General features: G+C 43.5%; 1 protein-coding gene across 3 annotated transcripts in view; it reads left to right on the top strand.

The window, feature by feature from the left end:
* Positions 1 to 25,544, top strand: part of SIL1 (SIL1 nucleotide exchange factor) — a 223,726-nt gene that overhangs the window by 78,126 nt on the left and 120,056 nt on the right. For 2 of the 3 annotated variants that reach the window (XM_080920461.1, XM_080920460.1), the window contains one exon: positions 443 to 581. In XM_080920461.1, coding sequence (XP_080776587.1) covers positions 443 to 581 — 139 coding nt within the window. Of the gene's footprint in view, positions 1 to 442; positions 582 to 9,825; positions 9,929 to 25,544 lie in introns of those variants that run through there. The other variant, XM_080920462.1, reaches the window with a different exon arrangement.

Below are 25,544 nucleotides of genomic sequence, written 5' to 3'. Positions count from 1 at the left end.
GGCTCAGTTGGAATCCCACATTACCACGTGTAACTTTTACTCCATGGTTTGGAATGTTTCAGAACATTTATGCTCTATTGGTCTCCAGGGGATTTGCCAGACTACTTGGGAATCAATTAGAACTCAGCCACCAGCCTGTTTACTTTAAGCAGTTAAATAGAAAGTAAAAACAGTGCTAACCCTCTCCCTAGTACTTTCTTTAACCCCTTCAGGAGAGTATGGAATCTTCTGGTGGTATTTTTGTATACCAGAAAATATACTGTGTTCCTTTAACCATTTTGCCTCATGTGCTGGTTCTGAGGCTGACCTTGTGAGAGGATTGCAGGTGTTGAAATGTGTCTGAAGATGAGGAGAGGCACACAGGGAGAGCGTATCACCTCATGCTGGTTCTTTCTTCTTGCCTTCTTATAATGGAGGGTCACGCATTATTTTCTTTTCTCAGAATAAGTTTGCGCTGACCAACCCAGAGAAGAGCATCCACAAGGAATCAGATACAAAGGAAACCAGAGGAGAGGAGGAGTTAAACGCTGAGGTCCTAGAGGTGTTCCACCCGACCCAAGAGTGGCAGACTCTTCAGCCAGGTACCAGACTTGCTCTGCTCCTCAGAAACACTGAATTAAAGCCATTAATGCCCTTTGTTCTTGAAGGTTGGGAGCAGCCATTCTCTTGGTGATCATCACAGTGGTAGCTTCAGTGCCATGGGGTTTGGGACCTCCATTCTCCAGCAGAGCAGAGTGCGGTGTGTGAACACCCTGAAAGGGAGGTCTGGTGGGTGGCCATGCTTTCTGAGCAAGTGATGGAAAACTTTGTGAAGCACGGGAGAGGCAGTGACATGTGCCTTGCTCTGCAAATGCTATTTTGGGCTCTGCTGCTTGGCTCAATGCTGCTGAAATAGTGTTCATGGGAGAGTCCTGAGCACTGGTGCTGGGCCTGAATGTTCTGTTAAAGGAACCTGTGCCAAGAAAAAGGGCTGGTCCTTGCCTGATCATAACTGAGGTATCTTCAGAGGGAACAGCTTTCTAACCCCTTTATGACCCTGAGTTCAGTGTTTCAAGTGATAATGACTGGCCTGCAGTTGTGAAATGTTTACTATATTCAGGCCCACTGCTGAGTTCCTTGTATACACCATGTTCGATCTTCACAGGAATAGAATTATTAGTCTTTATCTTCCAGTGAAAATGCTGAGGCTCCAAAGGTTGGATGACTTGTGTTATTCACCCGATGTCAAATGTCATGGGCCTCAGAGCCTTGATTCACTGTCTTCCCATGTCTCCTTCCCATCTCCAGCTGTCCTGGGCTGGAGCCTGCTCTGCCAACACTCAGACTATTCTCAGGTGCAGGCAGCTTGTGTTCTGTATTGTGGCAAAGTGGATGTCAAGTTCTGGCAGCAGCCATCGCATAGTTTCATCAGGTCCTTGCTGGTGTTCAGCACCATGTCCTCACAGCCCCCATTGCTGCTGTGCTGCCAGGCATAGCATTGCTGTGCCAGCCCCCAGTATCACTCCTGCTAGGCTTGCATGTGGGTAGTAGCTGCTGCAGAAGACTGATGGAGCTTGGGGCTTCAGCAGAGGGAGTTTAAGAACAGAGGTATAACAGAGGACTGAGCAGGTCCAACTCTCCTCTCAGCTTCCCTGAGAACAGGATTTGGTTTTTGAGGAATAGCTTGGAGAGGCTCTCAGGAGTGGGGAGGTAGAAGATGTGGCTGTGGTCCTCTGGCCTTATGTAGGTTACTGGTAGTCTTGTAAACTGGCAAGCGCGTGGAGTAGATAGAGGCTTATGTTCTGGGCTCTTACTACTACTTCTGCCCCCTTGGCTAGGTCAGTGTTCCCTTTCCAGCCCTCGGTCTGCACTGCAAGCAAAACCGCTCATATTTTAGACTTTGAGCCTAGCTCTCTGGCAGTAGCACTGCTGTTACTGGCTCAAGAGTCCCTACATGCTGGGGAACTAGAGAGAAGCACTCTTACATGGAACTGATGCTCCTTTGACAACACCCTGTAGCCTGAAGTTTCTCAAGAGCTCCTTATAGACTCTTCTGTACAAAATTCTCTTAAAGCTGCTACAAAGGCTGTTGCCACTAAAGCACATTGTAGATTCAAAGTCCTCTACCCAGTATATCACTTGGTTTAGATATTCTGGTTTTCTGAGGTAAATTCCCCACTTGTACACATCTTTAGTCCACTTGTGGAACTGGACACTACTGAGGGTTCATGAACATGTAGCTTTCTTTTCTTGGTGATCTTACCTGAGGAAGGGGACTTAGGATGTGAAGAAAAGACTTCCATGGTTATCAGATGCTCTCCCTTCCTCTTTCAATAGCAGTTTTGATGAGGAAGCAGGAATGAGCACAAACAGAATTATAGTAGAATGTTTTCTGCTTGAGAGCCAGAGGCAGACACAGGAACATGGTGGGCACTGTTTGGGGGGTGTTGAAGACAAGCAGACGTTTATATAGACAGCTGGTGACTCTGTCTCAGCCAACCAGTTTTGCCCTTCTGTTTAAAGAGCTTTTGGTCTTTGATGGGAAGGCTAAGCCTCTGAGTTCCCTTTCCCTCAAAGGAAAGATTACTAGGGTATATCGACTGCTTGGGTTATGGGCTGGGCCTGTTGGAAGGCAGATTGGCAGACTACCTGCTGCAGCCTGGCACACATTAGGTCTCCTACTGGGCCAGGTGGGCACTTGGGTTCAGCCACACAGCACTGTGACAACTACAGGCCTCACCCCTGGAGTCTGCCTGCCATTGTTAGCAGGATGACTGTCATCACTGGGAGTTGCTTGTTCCTGGAAGTGATTTTCCTGTCTCCCTTTCTTTGGTTTATTTTGGTATTTGCCTCACCTAACAGCCACAGCAAGCATTTGAGTATGGATTCAGCATCAGCTGTTCATAAGCAAGCAGGAAAGCTGTTTGCTGGCAGGTCCTTTTGGCTCTGGGCAAGGAACTGAGACATTTGTCCTGGAGCTGAGGACTCCTGATTTCAGAATTTTGTGCCTGTGTACTTGTTATTGTGGAACACTGATTGCAGCCAGATTCTATGGCTTTATCTTCCCTGAGCGCTTTCTGAGATTCTACCTTGTGCCAGAGATAAACAGAGCTCATTTTCTAAGCAATGATTCTGCCGGGCACCCTTTGAGGGGAGTTGCTATAGCTATTCTAACTTTACAGACAAAACTCATTTGCAGCAAGAAGAGATTACTCAGATAAGTAACTAATCAGTCGTAGTGTCAAAATTCAGTCACTCCTAAGCCTAGCTTAAACACTGTACCACAATGTCTTCCTAAGGAACAAACTGGACATGAATCCTTTGTGCCTTGTAGCTTATAGGTTCACAGACAATACAGAAACAACTAAAGGCCATTGGTGTGGCAAGGCCAGGCCTTCTCTTGTGCTGAGGGGTCCGTGGGGAAGTTAGCTGGGGTAGTTTTATGATGGCGGACCTGACTGTGGCTCTCTCTCAGCTGTGGGCACTCAGGTTGCTCAGGGTCTAAAGTCTCATCTGAAATAGGAATGGACATAGAATTACACAGAAGTGGTATCAGAATAATGTGAAGTGTGTGTGAGAATGTGAGTCTGTTATGTGTGTAAGCTGTTTCTTAAAGGGCTCGACATACAGAACATATTTGATATGTTGTTATTAAAACAAGGGCACCTTTGCTGCCTTTGGTGACTTGAAGGAGAAGTAGAGATGAGAAGGACACCTGGACAATGGCCACCCCGTTTTTTCTGTTTGTCAGCACTGCTCATCAGCCCCTCTGGGCACAAGAAAGCACAGCTACTGTCAACCCAAGGCTTCTTATTGACCCAATCTGACTTCAAGGCAGCTGTGAGAATCCTTGAAATATTGGCATTAGAGTCCAGTCGATGGGGGCATGCAGGATGCCTGTGCAAGAACACGTCCATGTGAGGGGTGGAGAAGAGAAAAAAAGCTAAATCATCAACTGATGAGAGCAGTCCAAGAATACAGACTACCAGCCATCTGGTCAGGTCATTTCAGATCTGTACGAGCAATAAGAGGGGATCGAATTTTAAAATCCTCATTTATAGTAGACCAACTACTGTGGTTTCAAGTATTTCCTGCAGGCTCTGGACATCTGTCTGAAGGAGCACACCTGACCCTAGTCGGGACGACAAGGCTGTTTCTCTGGAGCTTTTGATCCTTTGCAGCTTCAGAGGGGCTGTGTGGTTTGTGATTTCTGTGACACCATCTGTGTGTCCAAGAAATCAGTTCAGTTCTAACACATTCATGGGTGGGAACCTAGCAGAAACCTAAAGGCAGTCCATATATAAATATGTGGCTTATCAGAGTGCAGATCTGGGACTTGTTGATTGCTACCTGGAGGTAATGGCACACTTACAGGGTCTCATTATGTAGCCCTCGTTGGTCTAGAACTTGTTATGTAGATCAGGTTAGGCTCTCTTTTTTTTTAATTGTATCTTTTTTTTTTTAATGTATGTACGTGAGTGCACTGTAGCTGTCTTCAGAGACACCAAAAGAGGGCATCGGGTTCCATTACAGATGGTTGTGAGCCACCATGTGGTTGCTGGGAATTGAACTCAGGACCTCTGAAGAGCAGTCAGTGCTTTTAGCTGCTGAGCCAGCTCTCCAGCCTCAGGCTGGGCTCTTAACTCACAGAGATTTGCCTGCCTCTGCCTTACAAGTGCTGGAAATAAATACATAGCTCTACTTTGTTTTTGTCTCAAGTTGCTAGCACCTAGCAGCCGTTCCAGAAGAGATACTCAGAGCTAATCTTTGGTTCATTCACATGTACAACACCTTCCTTTCCTAGCTTAGGGCCTTTCAAGTCTTCTAGGGATTCCCTGAGAATAGAATTTGTTTATTTTCTAGCTATAGTTCTGCTCTTTCTTCCTCTAATGCTGTCACCTCCCAGCCTTTGTTGAGCATTGTTTACTCTGAGCATCTGCTTTGCTCCTTGGTAGTGCAAGTTTGTCAGATGGCACTGTTAATCCCACAGATGCAAGGAGAATGACTTCTGACCTAAATCATCATGGCCAAATTAACTAAAGCAAGCTTTTAAAGAATTTGTGCACATGGACTGTCTTCCTAAAGTCAGAGATCAAGAGATCAGCATTAGACATGGGGAAGATAAGGGTTCTCATATTCAGGAGTAGGGGGCTTCCAAATGGGGGATTTGGCAGGCAAATAGATGGGGCTACAGAAACAGAACCTAAATATAACAAGTTGATCATAACAACCTCCTGAAACAAAGACAAGGTGGTCATAATAACCTTTTGAGACAAAGACATGGTTGCCATTTCCTGGAACAGGCAGTGCAGAACCATTGGTAGTTAAGGTTACAGGTGAGGATAGCCCAGTCCTTGAGAAACAGAGGTTTAATCATAAACAGGAGTGAACTTAAGTTTGTCTTTATTATAAGATGGCTGTCGGGCTGGAGAGATGGCTGAGTGGCTAAGAGCACTGACTGCTCTTCCAGAGGTCCTGAGTTCAAATCCCAGCAACCACATGGTGGCTCACAACCATCTGTAATGAAATCTGATGCCCTCTTCTGGTGTGTCTGAAGACAGCTACAGTGTACTTATAGATAATAAAGAAAGCTTAAAAAAAAAAAAAGATGGCTGTCAGGCCCAAGATGGAGGCAGATATTACACCTTGTCTTATGTGTCCCTGTTGAATCCTTGATAAGGTCTTAGCATTTTTTATCTAGGAGGGGAAGCAAAATTTATAATTTGTCAAAAGATGAATGGCCCAATCTGTTTTGTTAGCACAGAAAGAATAAAAAATGTAAGACTATATAATCTTGGTATGCCAACAGGTACTATAAAGTAGCAAATGTGTCCCCTTTGCCAGGGAGTTTCCTTCTGAACTTATACTTTAGCCTTTTGTTGAGGGACAATGATTCTTCTGTGACTGTTTTCTGGTGAAATTAGGATACAGTTGTCAGGGCCTGGAAGGTTGGGATGTTAGTCAAAGGCTGAGAAGGGGTTACGGCAATGACATATCCATCAGTACCATCTGGTTTGCTGACCCAGCTGAAGAAAAAGGGAGCAGTCACACTGACTAGACTGTTTTATGTCAGTTTTCAGCAAGTCAAGGGCTTTCTTGTTTTGCAAAACTACCTGGGCTGGAGTGGTGTGGATCACCTTTGGAGAAGTTTTGTAGTCTGCAGCTGATTTGTGGATGGTGTCTACCAGCTGAGTGCAACTGTGCAGAGACAGCAGGGACAGAAATCTAAAACTTAAAGCAAACTTTAATATTTGGAGCTTCCCTCTCAGAAATGGGCAATAGGCAGGGAAGCTTAGGCTGTTGATTGATAGGAGTTCTTATCTGGAGTCCCTTTGACCTGTGAGAGGTAGATCTAAATCTTAATGATGTTCTTGATTCCTTGGACCTTATATTACCATTATTTGCAAGTTGTACTGAAATCCATATTGTAGACAAAGCAGCTAACAGCTATCTGTAAACCAGTTGTAATAAGCTCATGCCTTCAATTGTAGCAAAAGCTATGGCTTTGGGTAAAAAAAGCACAAACTTTTTCTTTTTTCTGTTGAGAGGGCTAAGTATATAGATTGGACAAGAGAGGTGCTTTTAGCATGATAAGAAAGCATCTTTAATTCTATATTTAGAAAACAACTATAGGAAATTTAAACTCTTGAGCTTGTTACTGATAATAGTTGTCAGTGCTTTACCAGTTTATCAGACCTTCACTGATAATGTTAAAACTTTGAACTTTTGAAATTTTAGTATAACAAGAGCATAGAGGGTAAAAAGAAATCTGATTTTATTCAATCATTCTTACAAATAAAAAATAAAATAATTACTTAATATTATTTTAAATAATTTTTATACCTTTATAATTTGTATTTATATATCTTAAATTATTTTTAGACCCTCATAACTTATTTAGGTATTTTTATCTTAAGATATTTATAACTTATTTTTAGACTTATAGTTTATATAAATTTTAATTTTTTATCAAATTAGCTTTCATGAGACATATTTAAGTGGTTGATTATTGATAGCAGTCTTTGAAGAGCAAGTTAGTTTAAATAAAGGAATAATAAAAGTTATGTTGAAACCTGTTTTGTGGGTTTATCTTGTGTTGTGAAGTAAACAGTATCTGCCTTTCTCAGATAAGGACCTAGTAGCTCTGGAAAACTGACAGAGCTACAGTTAGCCTTCCACCCCATCGGAGATCTGAGAAAGATGCATTATAGTAGGAAGTGTAATCCAAATGGCCTCTGTATTAATTAAAGTGACAGACATGCCAGCTATCTGGACAGTTACCCTAGGCTCCTGTGCTGGTCTTCATTGGGGGTGGGGGGTAGAGGATACCCTTACATCTTCAGCTGCTGCACAGGACAGCATGTGCCTTTGACTGCCAGAGCCAAAAGTCTGAGAGACTTTCCTGTGGAGGAAGAACTTGGAAAAACTGACCCTCTTTAGAGAGGGAGAGTAGAGCAGTCAACTCAACATTGTCCACAGTGTGGGCAGGCCCTGGGAGCTGGCATGTCATGTGGCAGTTTTTCCCAGTGGTTAGTGCTACTGCAATTAAGGTCTGTGCCCCATCATCTTCCTTGGAGACCTTAGGAGCTGGCATTTTCTGTCTATTATAGGGAGTGTTTTTCATTAAATGTTTTTTTTTAAACGACTTTATTTTGCAAAACAAAGATAAATGTACAGATTTTAAACATTTTTTGCTTAAAATTATACATTTTTGTCAGTACTGTTTTTTCAGACATTAAAATAAATTTTACATAAAACCATGTGAATATGTTTTTTAGTCAGTACTTGATTTTTTTCAAGGGCTTGACAGTATGCATTGAAAACCTACTAGTTGCAATAAGCGTAAAGTACATGCAAAACAAAACGCAACATGGAAATAGTCAAAGTCTTCTTGTTTTGTGAATATATGTATATTTTTTTTGTTTTCTTTATTTCTTCGACTTCATACAGTCTGTGAGTTGTTTCTGGGGGAGTGCAAGCCTCTGGGGTTAGCATCCCACTATCAGTGACTGCATATTATGTCTGTTCTTTTGTGACTGGGTTATCTCACTCAGGATGATCTTCTCTAGATGCAGCCATTTTCTTAAGAATTTGGTTAAGTCATTGTTTCTGGTGGCTGAGTAGTATTCCATTGTGTATATGTACCACAATTTTTGTATCCATTCGTCTTCTGAAGGACATCTGGGTTCCTTCCAGCTTCTGGCTATTATAAATAGAGCCGCTATGAACATTGTGGTGCATATATCTTTGTTGTGTATTAAAGTGTCTCTGGGGTATATGCCCAGAAGTGGAATAGCTGGGTCTTCAGGTAGTACTATATCCAATTTTCTGAGGTATTGCCAGACAGATTTCCAGAGTGGTTGTATTAGCTTGCAACCCCACCAACAGTGGAGAAGTGTTCCTCTTTCTCCGCAGCCTCGCCAGCATCTGCTGTCATCTGAGTTTTGGATCTTGGCCAATCTGACTGGTGTGAGGTGGAATCTTAGGGTTGTTTTGATTTGCATTTCCCTGATGGCTAAGGATGTCAAGCACTTTCTCAGATGTTTCTCGGCTATTCGGTGTTCCTCAACTGAAAATGATTTGTTTAGCTCTGTACCCCATTTCATTAAATGTTTTTGTTTTTCTTTTCTTTCTTTTTTTTTTTTTTTTTGAGACAAGGTTTCTCTGTGTATCCCTGGCTGCCTGAGACTCACTATGTAGACCAGGCTGGCCCCAAACTTAGAGATCTGCCTGCCTCTGTGTGCTGGGATTAAGAGTACCCCATTTAGACATATATTTTAAAGTCAGTGTCTGCCCAGCTTTTCTCAGGGTGAGCTTCTAAGCATAAACCCATGTTTGGGTTGACACATTTTGCTAACTAGAAGCAAAACTATAGGAGTTAAAAAGCAAGGTTGGTATATTTGGAGACTTTCCCAGAACCATGGTCTTTGATGGACTAGGCGTTTTTTGTTTTTGTTTGATGGTGCTATGTGCTGAGTTTTACAGCCTGAATGGTAAGATTACCTATGTATAAATCTCTAATTATCTACCCTGTCTTAATAAGTTTTAAGTCAACTTTTGTTATAGCACTTTTGTTTGTTTTTTTGTTTTTGTTTTTTTTTTTTTTTGTGTTTTGAGACCCAGTTTCTCCTGGAACTTAATTTGCAGACCAGGCTGGCTTCAAACTCAGAAATCCACCTGCCTCTGTCTCCCAAGTGCTAGGATTAAAGGCATGCACAACCATTACCTCGTGATTTTACAGATTTTAACTATACCTAATAAACTTATAAATCTCAAGGTACAGGCTACGAGGACATTTTAGATTTTTTTTTTTTAAATTTCAGAAAGGTCTCATTTCTCTTGATGGTAAGTTTCTTTTCTAGCCTGCCTAGATAGCTATCCTGCCCCTCAGCAAATCTGAGCCCTACCCCAAACTTAACAGGCTGAGGCCTAGACACTAAGACTTGCTACCTCCACTGCGGGTACTGCCAAGGCTGAGGGTTCTCTGTACTGTTGGCTGAGCTCTGCAGTGCCACCAGAACATGTCTGCCAGGATTTGGTTTTATTACCTAGATAGGACAGTCTGGGGTCCAGGGTGTGATCTGTGACCTAGAGTGTGATAGACAGCAGCTGCTGGACTGCCTCTCTTCAACAAGTATCTGTGTGCCCAGTGCTTTTGCAGTGGCCCCTCCCCTCCCTTCCTCTGCTTTTAGCCACCTGTTCTCCCCAAGGTTTACCAAGAGTACTTACCAGAGTGGCACAGCCTCAGCTTTCAAAGGTCACCTCCCAAAATGGGCAAGATGAAAACCTTAGATTGAGCAGGGATTAGCAAGAACTAGCTGTCAATACCAGCGTCAGCCTTCATGCCAAGGACTTTGTTTCTGTTTAGAAAATCTGTGTAGCTCCAACTGCTTTTCTTTCTCTAGTGTGGCCTCACCATTCTGGTGAGGTATCTTGATCCATCTCCAAGGTGAGTACTCAGGGCTTAGGATAGCTTTCAAGGGCTGGTCTGGAGTCGAATGAGAAACCCTTTTCTAGAACTTCTTGCTTGCTTAGTTTTTACAGAACACATGTAGGAACTCTATGGAAACATAGCAGAAGCTTGTCTCTATGAGCTTATGGTGTAGAGAGGACCGACCCCTAGACAGGGAAGAGGATCTCTGCTAACTAACATAACAGTGTTTGAAGAAGAGACTTCCCAAAGGCACAGTCAGTGATACTTTGAGAAGAGAGATTTTGGTATGTGTTGGGAAAGATTTAGTGCAGAAGGATGTACAATTTAGGCTGGGCAGGGCAGTGGTGGTAACACTGATCCCAGCACTCACAAGGCAGAGGCAGCAGACTGGAGGTAGCTCCATTGTCCCTTTTCTAAAGATAGGAGGTGTCCATGGGATACCCTGCTAGCCGCTGTTTTTACAGTATGCCTAGAAAGGATGGCAGTGACACAGAACAGTGGGAGCTGTGCTGATTGTGCTTCTGCGCATGTCAAGGCTTTCCCTGTTGTTGCTCATAGGCTCACATCTGCCAATACTCGTTTATTTCCCATACTATGTTAATTTGGGCAAACCAAAAATTGAACTTTACTTAATATTTTTAAATTCCCAGAAAAGTATGTTTATATTTTGTGTAATGGTGTTGTTTAAAAGATGGGAACTATTTCTTTGGATTAAAAAATTTGAAATTTGATTATCTGTGGCTGTAATTAGTTTATCGGGGCAGAGGTGAGCGCTTATGAAATAGTAATAGGGCATATTTGTAATAGTCCATCCCCACCCCAGGAGCATGGAAAGAAAGAAATCTCCTGGGCCTAGCAACAGCCTCCATGTTTCCAGAACATCTTTATTCACCTGCTCTGGTTTCACATCTTCTTTTGCCAACTCTGCTGTAGATAGCAGAGCAGAAGTTGTTTACTATCTCTCGTGGCTGAGAGTTAAGAAGATACAGGAATTCTGGTCTAGCAGTTGGGTAGAGAAGAAAAATGTCCTTTGCTTTTTTTCTTGATTCCCCCCCACCCCTGTGTTAAGTTTTTTTGTGTACTGTGTATTTTATTCACTCTCAGCCATGTATGTGTAGTGAGCGGGAGCACAGGGCCAGCCTGGACCTTATGAGTCTGTCTCAAAACAGCATCCAAATAAACAAGCAAAACAAACAAACAAACAAACAGCCAGTGGAGAGATACCCTAAGACAATATCTGCTGAGGACCCCTTGAGAACAAAGTAACGTGACATTTGGAGGCTGTGGGTGTGAAGGAGCAGCTGTCCAGGTAGACGCTACGCTGCTCAGGCTGCCTGTCCTCCTTTGTTTTCTGGATTAGATCTTGGGGTTAGAACCAGATGATCCCACAGTGGGCTAGGTGGTTCTCTCTGCAGGGTGATTAGAGTTGTTTGGCTTCAAATCTAGGACTTTCCCCACCTATTTTAAAACTTTTATCTGACTGTGATTAAGCCAGTCAGTCAGTGTTTTGGTTTCACGGTGACAGTTTGTGTGCATATGGTGTGTGTGTCTGCACAGGTTTAGGAATGTGTGTGGAAGCCAGAGTTGGTGTCCTCCTTAGTTGCTCCTCCTACCTTATTTGTGTGTATGTGTGTGTGTGTGTGTGTGTGTGTGTGTGTGTGTGTGTATGTGCATGTGAGCATGTGGTGTATATGTGGGGGCCAGAGGATGTCGGGTGTCCTGCTCTACCAGTCTCGGCCCTGGAGTTAGACGGTAGCCAGTAAACCCCAGCAGTGTTCTTGTGTGCGTCCCGAGTCCTGGGGTTGAAGGCTTACACATGGCCGTTTGAGCTCGGAACCTCATGCTTGTGCAACAAGCACTCTTACCTTCAGCTCTCTACTTGAGCTTTTGAGACAGGGTCTCTCATAAACATGGGGTTCACTAATGGCCAGAGTGACAGTGAATAGGAATTGCTTGCCTTTGCTACTCTAGCACTGGGATTATAGTTATCACCATTCATTATTTTTTTTATGAGGGGCCAGGGGGTCTGAACTCAGGCCTCATACTTGTGCAACAAGAACTTTGGCAAGTGAGCCATCTCAGTCCTGCTCTGGTTTTCATGCTCCCAGCTTGTCTTCCTTTCCCCTCATAGCCTGCCTTTGTTGTCTCCTTTCCTGCCTTGCTATAATGGTCTCTACCTGCAGCTGAGTGGCAGGTGGCAGGGATGGATAGATGGGGTGTATGTAGCTGAGGAAATATTTTCTCAATTCTCTTAGCATCAAAGAAATGACTTCCAAGCCAGTCCTTCCTGCCATGTACTTCACTGATCAGTCAGAATGAGAGCAAAGCCACATTAGCATTGCCACAGAGGGGATTTGGGGAAAGTCAAGTCTGTGGAACTGAGTGATCTAAAGTCAGAGCATTAAAAACAAATCTTGAAGTGTAGCTGGAGTATTTTCTAGTCTGTCTCCTGTGGCCAGGTCCCTTGATGCACATCTGCTGTTCTGTGCTGTATGAATGCTATGCACTCAGCCTGAAAGACCCTCAGGCTGAAGAGGGGGCACCAGTCTGGGTTGCTTATCACTAGTTATTCTGGGTATGACTCAGGAACCAATAATCCCAGGGGCGGTTCTTTTTCTTTTAAAGCAGTTGTTTTAATTGTATGTGTGAGTATGTGCCTGACTGTATGTATGTGCATCGTGTGTATACAAAGTGCCTGGGGGCAGCTAGAAATGGGTGTTGGATCTCCTGACACAAGGTCCGGAGGTTATGTGCTGCCCGGTGTAGATACTGGGAATGGAATCAGGGTTCCCTGCCAAAGCCCCAAGAGCCCTTTAAGTGCTGAACCATCTCTCCAGTGTATTTCATTTTTAAACCCTGTGACTTCCCTGGCTCTATATATTTGCAAAGGTCTTATAAAATATAAGTCTTATAAAATACAAACCTAACAATGCCCCCCCCCCCCCCCCAGTTCTTCAAGCTCTTTAGAGAAGGAGTGACGAGAGGGCAGAGCCTGGAAGAGTTGTTGCAGTTGCTTGTTGTTGCAGTGCCCTGAATGTCACAGCCTGCCTAGGTTCATACTTTGACCCACGTCTTTATAGTTGTGTAGCCTTGGGCAAGTTACTTAATTCGCCAAGATTTAATCAAATATGTAATGAAATATTTTCTCATTAAAAAGGAGTCTGGTGGTGGAGGAGATTGCTCAGCAGTTAAGAGCACTTAACTGTTCTTGCAGAAAACTCTTAAGTTCAGTTCTTAGCACCCACATCAGGTAGTTCAGAACTTCCTATAACTCCATTTTGAGGGTTTCCTACACCATTTTTTTTTTTTTTTTGCTTCTGTGGGAACCTGTATGTGTGTGGTACACATAAATTCATGTACCTCCCCCTATATACAGAAAAATAAATAGTTTTAATAGAAAAAATGCCCATCTATAAAATAGAGTTAAAAACTAACTAACATTTATTGAGAGAATAATATGAAGATTGCATTATAGTAAATGCTTAATATTTCCAAAACAAATATTATCTTCTCTTGTTTCTCTTGCATTAAAATTGGGTAGATACCGGACAAATCAAAACTGAGGCAAGGGCTGAAGGGGTAGCTCAATGATACAGCACTTGCCTGGTTCAACACTGTATAATAAGATTCTAAAATGGTACAGTCTGAAAATAGCTGACTAGTACTCTTCAAGGCAAGAATGACATTGAGGTGTGTGGGTCAAGAAAGTCAAATGTGAGGAAGGCATAGTGCCATTCATCTTTAATCCCAGCACTCAGGAGGCAGAGGCAGGCAGTTTGAGGTTAACCAGGTCTACACACTGAGTTCCAGGACAGCCAGGGTTACATAGTGAGATCCTGTCTTGGAAACAAAACAAAACAAGTGGGGGGGGGGCGCTGAAGATGGCCCAGCATTAGGAAGCTTGCTGAGCAATCATGAAGACTTGAGTTCAGATCCCATCACTTGCATGACAAGCCAAGCATCCCACAGATGTCTGTAACACAAGTTCTGAGGATCCAGTGCCCTCTTCTGATAAATGTGCATGTACAAGCATGTCTACCTGCACACATGGAGAGGCATACATTCACACAGACTCATACACATACAAATAAATATAAATCTTACAAGGTGGCAGACACTGAGAACTGTCACAGGCTGGAGGATGCTAAGCAGACAAAATCAAATACAGTGCTGTATCTTAGATTACATTCTGGGAGAGAAAAAAAAATGGATAATTGGTGAAATCCAAATAAGTGCTAATTTCTTAGTTTTGGTAATTGATTTAGAGTTATATAAGATACTACCACCAGGGGAATCCGGAGAAGGGTATGTGATAACTCTATCTTTTGTTTTTCTGCTACTTTTCTGGAAGTCTGAAATTAATTCAGAATAAAAAGGTTAAGTACAGTAAGTACATGCCTAGGAGACCTATTTGGTAAATAGGAAACTGATCACAATATAGCCCTGTCCCTAGTATAGCAAATGACTTCTCCTTCCCCACGGCAGAGTGAGAGCTCTTAGTAAAGGGCCATTACCAGCCTCTTTTGTGCCTGTGCATCTCCTGTATCCTTAGGAGATGGCTACTCTAGGCAGGTGATTAGTCAGCTATCAGTGCAGACAGCTACCTCGGTCTGGTCTGATAGCAGTGCCACACATCAGCTGGTGAGGAGGGCATTCACTTAGTGTTAGAACTCTGCAGATCTGAGTGATCAGGGCACTCGTCTCAGTTCCTTGATATAATTTGAATTCTGCCCGTTTTATCCCTCTATCTGAGCACCCAGTCACTATGGCAATATGTTTGCAGATTGCAGTTCCTACCCCCACGCTCACTGTTTGATCATCCAGAAGAAAGATAAGTTTAAACCCAGCTTTGCAATAATTTATTATTTTCTTTCCTGTTTTAAGTGCCTTGCTCTTGCACAAAGCAGGTGTTTTGTTGCTTTTCTCGAGTGCAGAAGCTACATGTGCTCTTCTTAAGACTGATGTGGCCATCTCTGTCACACTAATAGCAGGGCGTGTAGAAGAACGCCATTATTATCATTGGGAGAATGTGAGTCTTTTACCTTTTATTTTTCTTTGAAGTTAGCTGTCAGGAGGTATGGAATATATATATCTGCTCTAGCCTGTAACTCCCTTACAAGTATTTACCAACAGCAGCTCATATTTTCTAAGTTAAAAAAAATCAATGCTAAAAATTGTTCTTTGTATTTTAACTGAGTAGCTGAGGTGTTCTGCTTTCTGCTATTGATTTTCAGATTTTATTGTCAGACCCTTGGGATGCATGTGGATTACTCAATACTATGACAAATGACTGGGCTCTGAATTATGTATTGTATTATGGGGGAGTTCATAAACTCTATTTCTGTATTGGTTATTTTAGGCATAAGACTACTGAGCTGTTATTTCTCTTTTTCTTACATGTGACTAAAAGAAAGCTAAAAGGGGGATACTGGTGCAAGAGAAAAGTACCTAGCTCAAAATGCATCTTTCCTCCTCCTCAAACTGAATTCAGAGCTTTAAGGGACAGGATTGGGGTAGGGGCTGGGGAGCTGGAAATGCCTGTGATAGAAGAGAGAATCCACGGAAAATCAACCTTTTTCTTGTGTCTTAGCTCAAGCTAGAGCCCACTGGAGGAAGACTGACTAACCCGTCTCCTGGGCTTCTGAGGCCAGAGCCCTGAGATGGTTTTCTTTGCTGTTGCCTCTTCCTCCGCCCACAGACACTTGTGCTGATGGATGTGCAAACCCTTTACAGACGGTTTGGCACTGCTTGGCTTGCAGAGATCATCTGTCTCTTTTGAATGAGCAACTTTATGTTTGCAGCTCCTTTTCCCAGCACAGAGAAAAATTGCCTCTGCTGGTTCTGCCTTCTGATGGAAATGTTTACTTTCCCCAGGGAGAGGCACTGTTCTTTGGTGTTAATGTCTACTAGCACTCCCAGTTCCTTGTGGGAGTAGAGCCTGAGCTCAAGGGTGGACAGGAAGAGGTGGCCATTGGAGCATGCACAATCGCCACTGGGGCAGCCATCTGCTAATGTTGCGACTTCTAGCATGCCTCAGAGCAGGCTGTCGGGAGGGAGAGTCTCTACTCCAGGGCCTGCATGCATTATGCACAACCCATTCCCTAAATGAGCTTCTTAAGTGTATATAACTCCTATCTACCCTGTTTTTGTATGACCTGCCTCAGGGCACCGTTTAGAATCTCCCCTAATTATACTTCTGGTGCTGAACATTTAGAGTTTCTGGTAATAGCTGATTTGGGGGGATGGGGAGGGAAGTATATTTCTAAAATTGCAGTGAGGGATTGATTTATAGTTATGGGAAGATTTGCTTCTTAGAGGGAAATTATCACATTGCAATGATGCAGTCTCAGAGCAGTGGTATTTTTCCTCCATTCAAAGCCACAGCTGCCCTACCCCCCACTTACACAGCTCCTTCCTGCTGGATTCCCTGTCTTTTTCGGAGGTTCCTCTAACAGAATGAAGTGTGTTCTTCCCATCACAGACTACCACTTTGTTCTCATCACCTTCTCCCAATCTCTCCCTGAAATGGAGAAATCTTTCACATGTTGTTTAGAAAAAGAAAACTCGTAACATGACTCAGTGGTTGCCCACACGGTGATGATGGCTGCCGTGCAGACATGTGTGTGAAGAGCAAGTCCTACCTTTCATCTCCGTGTCACTCACTCCCTTTATTGCATATGCCTCTTGGGTGAGTCTGGGGGACCCAGCTCTTTGTTTCCTTTGCTCCCCTCCCCAGCAGGTTCTCTTCAGCCAGGACTGTCTTCTAGTAGTTGGACAGTTTCATTTATCTTTGGGGTTTCGTTGGTGGACTAAAGTTAACAGCTGAAGTCTGGAGGTATTTATTCACGTGCTCATCACGTGTTATGTTAAGTGCAGTGGCAGCGTAGCAGAATGCTTTGGCCCACTTGGGAACCTGTTCAAACAAAATGTGACAGTCTTACCACCAGCCACTGCCAGTGTCTGATTTCCAGTGTCCTTGTTTTTCTCACACTGTTGACATGGCAAGGTCATTGAGGCCTTGTGTTAGATGTGAGTTGCTGCTGATACTGGGTTTTCCCTGTATGTGAGTTCCTTTGCTGCAGGACCAACTGAGGTATTTTTCAGTGGAGTTACTGGCAAGCTCCTGTTAAAACCACATGTGTGTGGTTTAGGTCAGCACCCGAATATACCAAACTGAATGTTTCTCCTCCATACTGGCTTCTGTAGGATTTCTTTCAATTCTTTCTGAGGATTTCTGGACTCAGCTAACTGACTTGCTCCAGGTTCTGGAGCCTTCCTAGCCCTGCAGTAAGTGTTGCTCGGCAATGACACTGTGTTCTAGGAACACAGTTACTGAATGTCCTTTGACATTAACTTTCCAGATATTCATAAGTGCTCACGGGAGGCTCTTCCCTTCCTTGATATAATGCCTATACTCCCTCCCATATGAATTACTGTGTTTTTCATTCTAAACATGGCTGGTAGTGACTTGGGGGATGGGAGTGGGGACTTGCTTTTCTCTGCACCAGGAGTGAAATATGTCTAATTTCATTTTTACACTCTATCACTGAGCAGAATACAGTCCTCTGTGTCCGTCTTTAGTACTGCTGTGTTGCTGGATTCTCCTAGCAAAAATTAGCCTAATGTCTCCAACGACTACATTAGGCAGCGAAATGAGGTTCTAAATTGTAGGTACTATACCAAGGCATTTGTTCTCTAAGGCATTGGCTTGTTCTGGGTTTATTATTCAAATGCATTCTCTCAGTGATTCTCTGTAGACTGCACCCTGGTTCAGTGCAGTGCATTATACTGACTGAAAGGCAAGATCACCTGTTTAGAAGAGGGAGAAAGAAAAAGAGGCAAAGGATGAATGCCGTGGTCACAGGGTCAGCATTAATCTAGCCTAAGCTTCTAGGGTGTCTTTGTGATACCTAGGAGGTAGAAAAGAAGGGCCCAATCCTAGTTACTGGGCAGAGAGGCGTTGAGTGGGGCAGTTGTACTAGTGATACCTGCCGTCTGTTTGTGGCACCTTCTTCCCCTCCCTGTGTATTTGCCACTAGGGTATATGATTATGTGTGTGCAGGGTATCAGAGTTCAATGCCACAGGTCCGAGGATCTTGCCCATCAGGAGCTAGTCCTGGAGATTCACCAGTTGCTTCTGTCTTGGTTGTAGCAGTGTGTGGGGAGGGCAGAGGGGTAAGGAGGGAGCTGTGGGAGGGGGCTGTGTTGGGGCCAAGTCTTAGGATTCTTGCATTTTATACGTGAAGTAGGAGCCTCTTGGCAGTTGGATACCTAGAGAGTTGAAAACTTGGCTCTTATATGTTTGTTTCTTAAAATGACTCTCCCACCCCCAGTGAGGAAAAAGTAGGAAGTATTCAAAGCAGAAAACTTAGAAAACAGAAAAACACAAGGGAAACTTAACAAAACAACAGCAAAATTGCCCAAGTCCTACTGTACAACTGTAAGTGAACACTTTGGCACTGTTGCTTCAGTGTGTTTACAGCGTTCTCCCATTCTGAGCTTACTGTTGTAAGGCTGGCGCCTTCCTTTCATGGATGAAGAGCGGTTTAAGCCAAACTTGATGACATCTATCTAATCTTGGTACCTGGGAGGCTGCCAGAGGATCATTCATGAGTGTGACAGCAGCCTGGTCTAGCTACATAGTAAGCTCCTAGCCATCCTGGGCTACAAAGCAAGATCTTGTTTTACCAAAAAAAAAAAAAAAAAAAAAAGAAGAGGAGAAAGAAAAGAAAAAAGAGAGAAGAAGGAAGGAAGGTAGGAAGAAAGAAAAATCAAAGAAGGAAGAAAAGAAGAAAGCAGGGGGTTAGAGCTGGAACTCAGTTGAGTGCTTACTTCATATGGATAGCCCTGGGTTTAATCCTTAGCAGTACATAGACTGGGTGTGATGATGTATACCTGTCATCTCAGCACCAACAAGGATTGGAAGTTCAAGGCCATCCTCATCTACATGATGAGTTGCATGCCAGTCTGGGTTACATGAGATTCTACTTCTGAATAAACGAATGAGTGAATGAATAAATGAATAACAAAACAAGGGCTGGTGAGAATGCTTAGTAGGTTAATGCTCTTGGTGACAAGCCTGATAATCTGAGTTCAGTTCCTGTAATCCATATGGTAGAACCAGCTCCTGCAAGTTTCCTCTAACCTAGGCCATGGACTAGCAGCTCCACATAAATAAATAAATGTAATAATGTGAGAGTGAGAGAGAAGTTTTCTGTTTGTTCATTTGTTTGTTGGTTTATTTTGAGATGGGGTTTCTCTGTGTGGTCCTGGCTGTCCTAAAACTCCCTCTGTAGAACAGGCTGGGCTTGAACTCAGAGATCCACCTGCCTCTGTCTCCCAAGTGCTGGGATTAAGTGCCAGCCTGCACGTGCACACACATACCATCTGTGTGTGGTTATCTGAGGAAGCCAGCAGAGGATGTCAAGTTCTCTGGGCCTGGAGTTACAGGTGGTCATAAATGACAAGAGTGCTGGGACGCATTTAATTCAACATAAATTATACTGAATTGATTATTGATTTTTGATGGTGGGTAGCTTCCAGCTTTTCACCTTGTAAGTAATTCTTCAGTGACCATTCTTATATATATCTTCATATTCTCTAAGTTCTTAGAAAAGGGTATACAAAAGTAGAAGCACTTGTATTTTCCGATTTGGGGGCTGGTATCTCAGCAGGGTAGCATTTTTCAGAGCTATGTGTGCATTAGGCACACATGAGGTTTTGGGAATTTCTCAGCCTGTTCTGCATTACACATCAGACTCCTTGGGATATAGTCTCTCTATGGTCCCTGGGTTGTTCTGGTTTTACTGGGAAACAGCTAGCTTCCAGTGAGTCAGGGTAGCAAGTGCAAAACATACATAATGACCCCAGGGACAGAGACATTATCATCAACCTATTAGTCTGTAAACAGTTATTGAGTGATTGGTCACGAGTCTCTCTCGGTTCAGACAGAGGCGAGGTATGAACAAGGCCCCTGCCACATACAGCTTTCCATGTCCGGATTACAGACTTGACATGAGCCTCCTCTTTTGTGAGCACTCACGATGTGGCAAGAACTAACCAAGGCTGCGGTTGAGGGAGGGAGGATGATGGCACAGAGAAGGCTGTTTTTCTCTTCCTCCTTCTCTTCCCTCCTCCCTTCCTTCTCTCTCTCTCTCCCTTTCTCCCTCCCTCCTCTCGTTTTAGGTAAAGTTCACTTGCCATATAGGGTACTAAGTGACATATAGACACAAAATTCCATAGGGTTCATCATAGGCATTTTAGCACTGTTTTGGAAAGGAAGCTCATTGTACTAGATAAATTTCAGAGAGAAGATAGGACAATAGTTGTGGCCTAAAAATAGCTGGGATTTGCTGAAGTGGGACGGCGGGTTTCTGCGTGGGTGATGGCAGTAGGGATTGTTTAGTAATGACTGCCAGCTGCATTATGGGAGCAGAGAGAGTTAAAGATGCACGTGGGAAGCAGGCAGACTTACAGAATCCATAGCTATAGTTGATATATATAGTGAGAAGAAAGCTCCAACTTTGCCTTTGATTAAAGCTTCAGTTTCTCCCAGTGCCTACCACAGTGCCTCCAGGCCCAGCCTTGTACTTTCTCTACCTTTATCTGTTCATACTGTGTCCTTGGTGAGCTCGGCTAGCCTAGTGGCTTTATGTCTATACATGGATGACTTTCAACTTATTTATTTATCTTCAAATCTTTAAGCCTGATTTCTCTGAACTCGAGATCCCCCTGCCTACTAGACAATTTCTACTTGACTGTGTGATTAAAATTTATTGTTTCTGTAGCTGAATTCCTGTAACTTCCCCACTTCAGTTAATTGCAACTCTCCATTCTTTGAATTACTTACATTAGAAGTTCTGCAGCCATTCTTTCTTCCTTCTCTAACTTCTGACAGCAAATCCTGAAAACTATCTTCAAAATACATCCCAAATTTGACTGATTCTAATCCCTCTAAATAGATACCATCATCTCTTACCGCTTATTATGGTAGATTCCAATCTGCCCTCCTCCTTCCCCTATTGCCAACAGTTGGTTCTCAGCACAGGAGCCGGTGATGCTGTTGCTGTATCTTCCTGTGCTGAAAACTACCCTTAATGCTCCTTCTTACAGAGTCAGCCCTTCCCTGGCCTGGGTAAAGAAGAATGCCACCAAGCTGATGAAGTCAGTTTGATTTCCAGGACACACACGATAGAAAGAAAGAATTGATTCATGCAGGTTGTCTTGTGGTCTGCACATGACACTGTAATACTGTAGCATGCACACACCTCCTCCATAAGATAAAATGTAGCGGAAGGGAAATCTTTTGAAAGAAGCTTATTTTTAAGAAAGAAGTTTAAGCAGGCATGGTTGTACATGTCTATAATCATAGCACATTATAGGTGGAGGGAGGAGACTGGGAATTTAAGGCAATCTTTCCTTGCTCTACAATGCAAATTTGGAGCCACTCTGGGCTTCTTGAGACCCTGTATTAAGACATGCAAGCTAAAAATAAATAAATAAATAAAAACCAAAAACAGTGTAGGCTTGTAGTTTTGGAAGTCCAAGGCCATTGCTTTGACATTGGCTCTGTTCTGGCAAAGACCTCGTGAAGGATTGAAGCAGCTGTGAGTGGGAGAGGCCCTATGGCAAGACAGGAGATCAGGGAGCAGAAAGGGGCAGTCCTGTACTTTTCTAGCAACCATCTAACTAGGATCCCAAGAAAACAATATCAACTCCTTAATCGGCCAGCAATCATAGAGATCTCACTATCTCAGCACTCCTACTGGGGACCAGGCTGACAGCGTTTGGGGGAGCTTTTATTCCTTTCTCCTAAATAAGGTCTTGCTATGTAGCTGAGGCAGGTCTGAAACTTACTATGTGATCTAGGCTGGTCTCAGACTTGTGATCCTCCTGCCTCTGCTTTCCTGTCTCCTGAATTCTGGAAATAAAGGCCACATATCACTACTACCTCATCAGGAACATTCTTAAGACATATGCAGTATTGGATTATAATCCAAAGTATAAAAGAAATGTTTATAATCTAAACTCCAATAACCAATTGAATAAGTAAGTGAAGGATAAACGACCTTTGAAGTGGAAATCTCACTTATATATAGTCTGATATTCTACCTTCCAGGAGGTGGAGCTTTGAATCTTCTTGAGTCAGCTGGACTAAAGACTCTCTCCACAAACAGGTTTGAGAAATGGAAATAATAGTGACTCTGAACCTTAGAAACTTGGTAACTACTATTTGCATCAAGAATACCAAGAGACCAATGGTGACATCAATAGTATTGTTAGGCAGTTATAACAGAATGAGGACTCTACTTCTATGACATGCTTTTTCAAAGCCAGTGACAGAAATCATGGATAAGTATCAGATATACCAAAGGAGTTCAGTAGTTTCTAAAAAAATTAAAATTAATTATATGTGTGATGTTTTGTCTTTGTGCATGTCTGTGCATCATATGTTTGCAACATTCCTGCAGAGGCCAGAAGAGGCCATTGGCTCTCCAGTGACTAGAGTTACAGGAGTTGTAAGTCACTATGTGGGTGCTTGGAATTGAGTCTGGGTCTTCAGGAAGAGCAGCCATCCTCTTAACCACTGAGCCAGCTCTCTAGCCCCTTGGAAGTTAGTTTTATCAACTTGACAGAGCCTAGAAGTAGCTAAGAGAATCTCAATTAGGAATTGTTTAGATCGGGCTAGATTGTGGACATGACTATGGAGAAATTTCTTGATTTTCTCATTGATGTGGGCTGACCCAGGTGAAAGTATGCAGTACCAGGCTTTGGTTTTGGGTCCAGGGCTAATAAATAAGAGAGAAAGCTGATTGGGGAGTCAGTGAACGTGAGGACACGCCCACTCCTGGGCAAGGTCAAGGAAATTTTATTGTAGGTATGAGGGAGCACACATCCAGAGACATCTGGAAGAATCTAGGCTGAACCTGGCCACAGAATAGACCAGACCGTGGGAGGGGTGGGGGAAGCAGGAGAGGAAGAGAAGTGATGAGGAGGAGAGAAGACAAAGAGGAGACAAGGAGGAGAAAGAAGAGCCAAGGGGAACATAGAAAGCTTATGTTAGCTGCCAGGAAGAATTGCTGGATCACAAAATAATCAGAGAAGCTGGGGGAAGGGGTTTGAGGCTCAGGGGAGGGTAGAGTAGAGACAGGTGTTGAGTAGGGGGTGGGGTGAGAAGAGTTTGCTGGGTGAAAGCATGACTCTGTAACAGGTGCTTGCAATTCTCAGTGAGCCTGGTGGTCAGCATCCACTCTGATAGTCAATAGATCTCAGTTAGCCATCTGTCCCAGCTTTCTGTAGGACCTAATACTGGGCAGACAATAATCTCTCTGCTCTTGACTGTGGTCAAGCTCTAGACTGTTTCAAGTCCCTACTTTGACTTTCCTCAAGTGATATACTGTGTTAGGACTTTTTTTTTTTTTTTTTTTTTTTTTTTTTTTTTTGCAGCAATTGAGTACCAAGGAATGCCACAAAGCGACATCATACAACAGACCTCACATGAGAGATTATTGAGGAGGGGTGTATACAAAGCTGCCTCTGAATGAGGAAAAAGAAGGAAGAGAGCAGTTTGTGAAGGCCCGTGCTTTATTAAAGGGGCATAGCACATGCGCGTAGAGAGAAAACTACACTACTTACGGAAACAGTGGAAATGTGTCATATTTGGTGGCTGGTGATGATGTGGCTGCTGTTGAGTCACTAAAGGTGGGCGGGGGACACATTTGGTTTTTGAGTGATTTACCAACTTACTGTGAACTAAAGTCAACCCTTTCCCTCTAAGTTGGGTCAAGGTGAATTGTGTTGTTTTTGTTTGGTTTGTTTTTTGTTTCATCCCCAACTTTGGGAAGAGAAATACTAGCAAACAAACTCCCGACCAGCTAGCGGGGTAGGCAGTGGCAGACTTGAGTGCCACAAAGAGTCCAAGTGTTACAGACAAGTAGGGCATTGGGGCTGAGGCGGGACGGGGAGAGTCGGGGTTTTGTTGCAGTCTAAGAAATGTAATGTCCTTACAAAATGTGTTCTGGATGCCTTAAAGCAGTTGGGTATTGCAGCAACACCAACTTGGGGCAGTTGGTGAATGGGAAGTAAATTTACTTGATGAGGTTATGGGAAAGGCTGTAGGGACAGGTATGAGTTATTCCCAGAATGAAATGATAGGTCTGTATTATTTAGGAGAGGGGATGTTAAAGAGGTTACAACCTTGGAGGACATGTCTGTGTCCAATCAAGTGGATTCAAGCACAGCTGTCAGGATGAAGCCTCAGTCTCCTCGAACTGGGAACAAGGTGAGTGACCTCAGTGTCACCTGAAACTCACAGGAGTGGGGCCCTGTTGGAGTTGATATGTAGGAAAGGAAGTTGTCTTAAGGCAGAGGAGTAAAGGTGGAATAGGTAGACCCATTGAAGGAGGCCCTCGAGCTTAGTAGCTGTGGAGGTTACAAGAATTACCTTGAAGGGGCCCTGCCATTTAAGGGAAAGGGATGAGGGGTGATGGTCTGGAGGGGAGAGAAGGTCCTGATCCCCAGTGTTGATTGGAGATAGACAGGAGTTGGCATATGGTTGGGGTCCGTAGTAGTCAGTACATTTCCATAGGAGGAACAGAGATGACCAAGTAAGAGGGTGAGTAGGTGATCAGGAAGAGGCGAGGGTTTAGATAAAAGACCAGGGGTCAAAACTGATCATCTATACCTGAGCTCAAATGGCAAGATATAAAGAGGTTGCTTGCTGAGAGCCTATAGCCTGAGAAGGAAGAGCCAGTAGTAGGAACTTTACCCACCTGAGGTGAAGTTCTCGTGAGAGTTTGACAAGGGTGTTTTTTAAGGAGTGGTTAGTTTGTTCAGTCTTTCCTGAGTACTAGGGATAGTGTGGAATATGGAAATGCCAAAGGATGTTGAGGGTTTTGGATAGGGTTTGGGAAATATGGGAGATGAATTCAGGGCCGTTGTCCAACTGGAGAAAGATGGTGAATGATTTCCCGGAGGAGGAAGTTAGAGACTGTCTGAGCCTTTTTGTTAGTGGTGGGTATTTCCTCTACCCACACTGAGAAGGTGTCCTCCAAGGCTAGGAGGCACCTAATGTATTTGAATCTGGGCATGTAGATAAAATCAAGTTGCTAGTAGGTTCTGAGAGAGAGCCTCTGACCTGGTGAGTAGAAAAGGGGGAGCTGTGATAACTGGAGTTGGGGCCTGACATTTGACAGATTTTATAAGAGACAGTAATTGCCCTTAAGACATGCAAGTCCTCAGAGGTAGGCTATAGACGCATCCTAAAGAAGTGAGACAGGCTTGGCTATTAGGACAAAAGGGCTGGAGTAGATAGGACAGAGGTTTTGAGTGTCAGAAGGGGATAGTGGAGATGTGAGTTATAACACAAGGATGTCCTGTGGTGGGTGAAATGGATACAGGCCTTCAAGGGCTGCAGCTCTAGCCACCTCATTGGCTCAGTTATTTCCCTTAGAGATTTCCCTCAGTCTTGTGGGACTGGCAGAGCACAATTTCTATAGCTTTGGGGAGATGGTAGGCTTTTTTGGCATGGCCATGTTTGGTCTGAGTTTGTTACTGATCCTCCCTTTGTTGTAAGTAGTTGGTGCTCTTTCCAGATGTGTGGGACAGAAGGATGTGGAAGGCTTATCTATAG

The sequence above is a fragment of the Micromys minutus genome (assembly GCF_963924665.1).
Source record: "Micromys minutus genome assembly, chromosome: 8".
Lineage (NCBI taxonomy): Eukaryota > Metazoa > Chordata > Mammalia > Rodentia > Muridae > Micromys > Micromys minutus.
The sequence above is the reverse complement of the archived record's forward strand: the minus strand, read 5'-3'. Positions and strand labels throughout refer to the sequence as shown.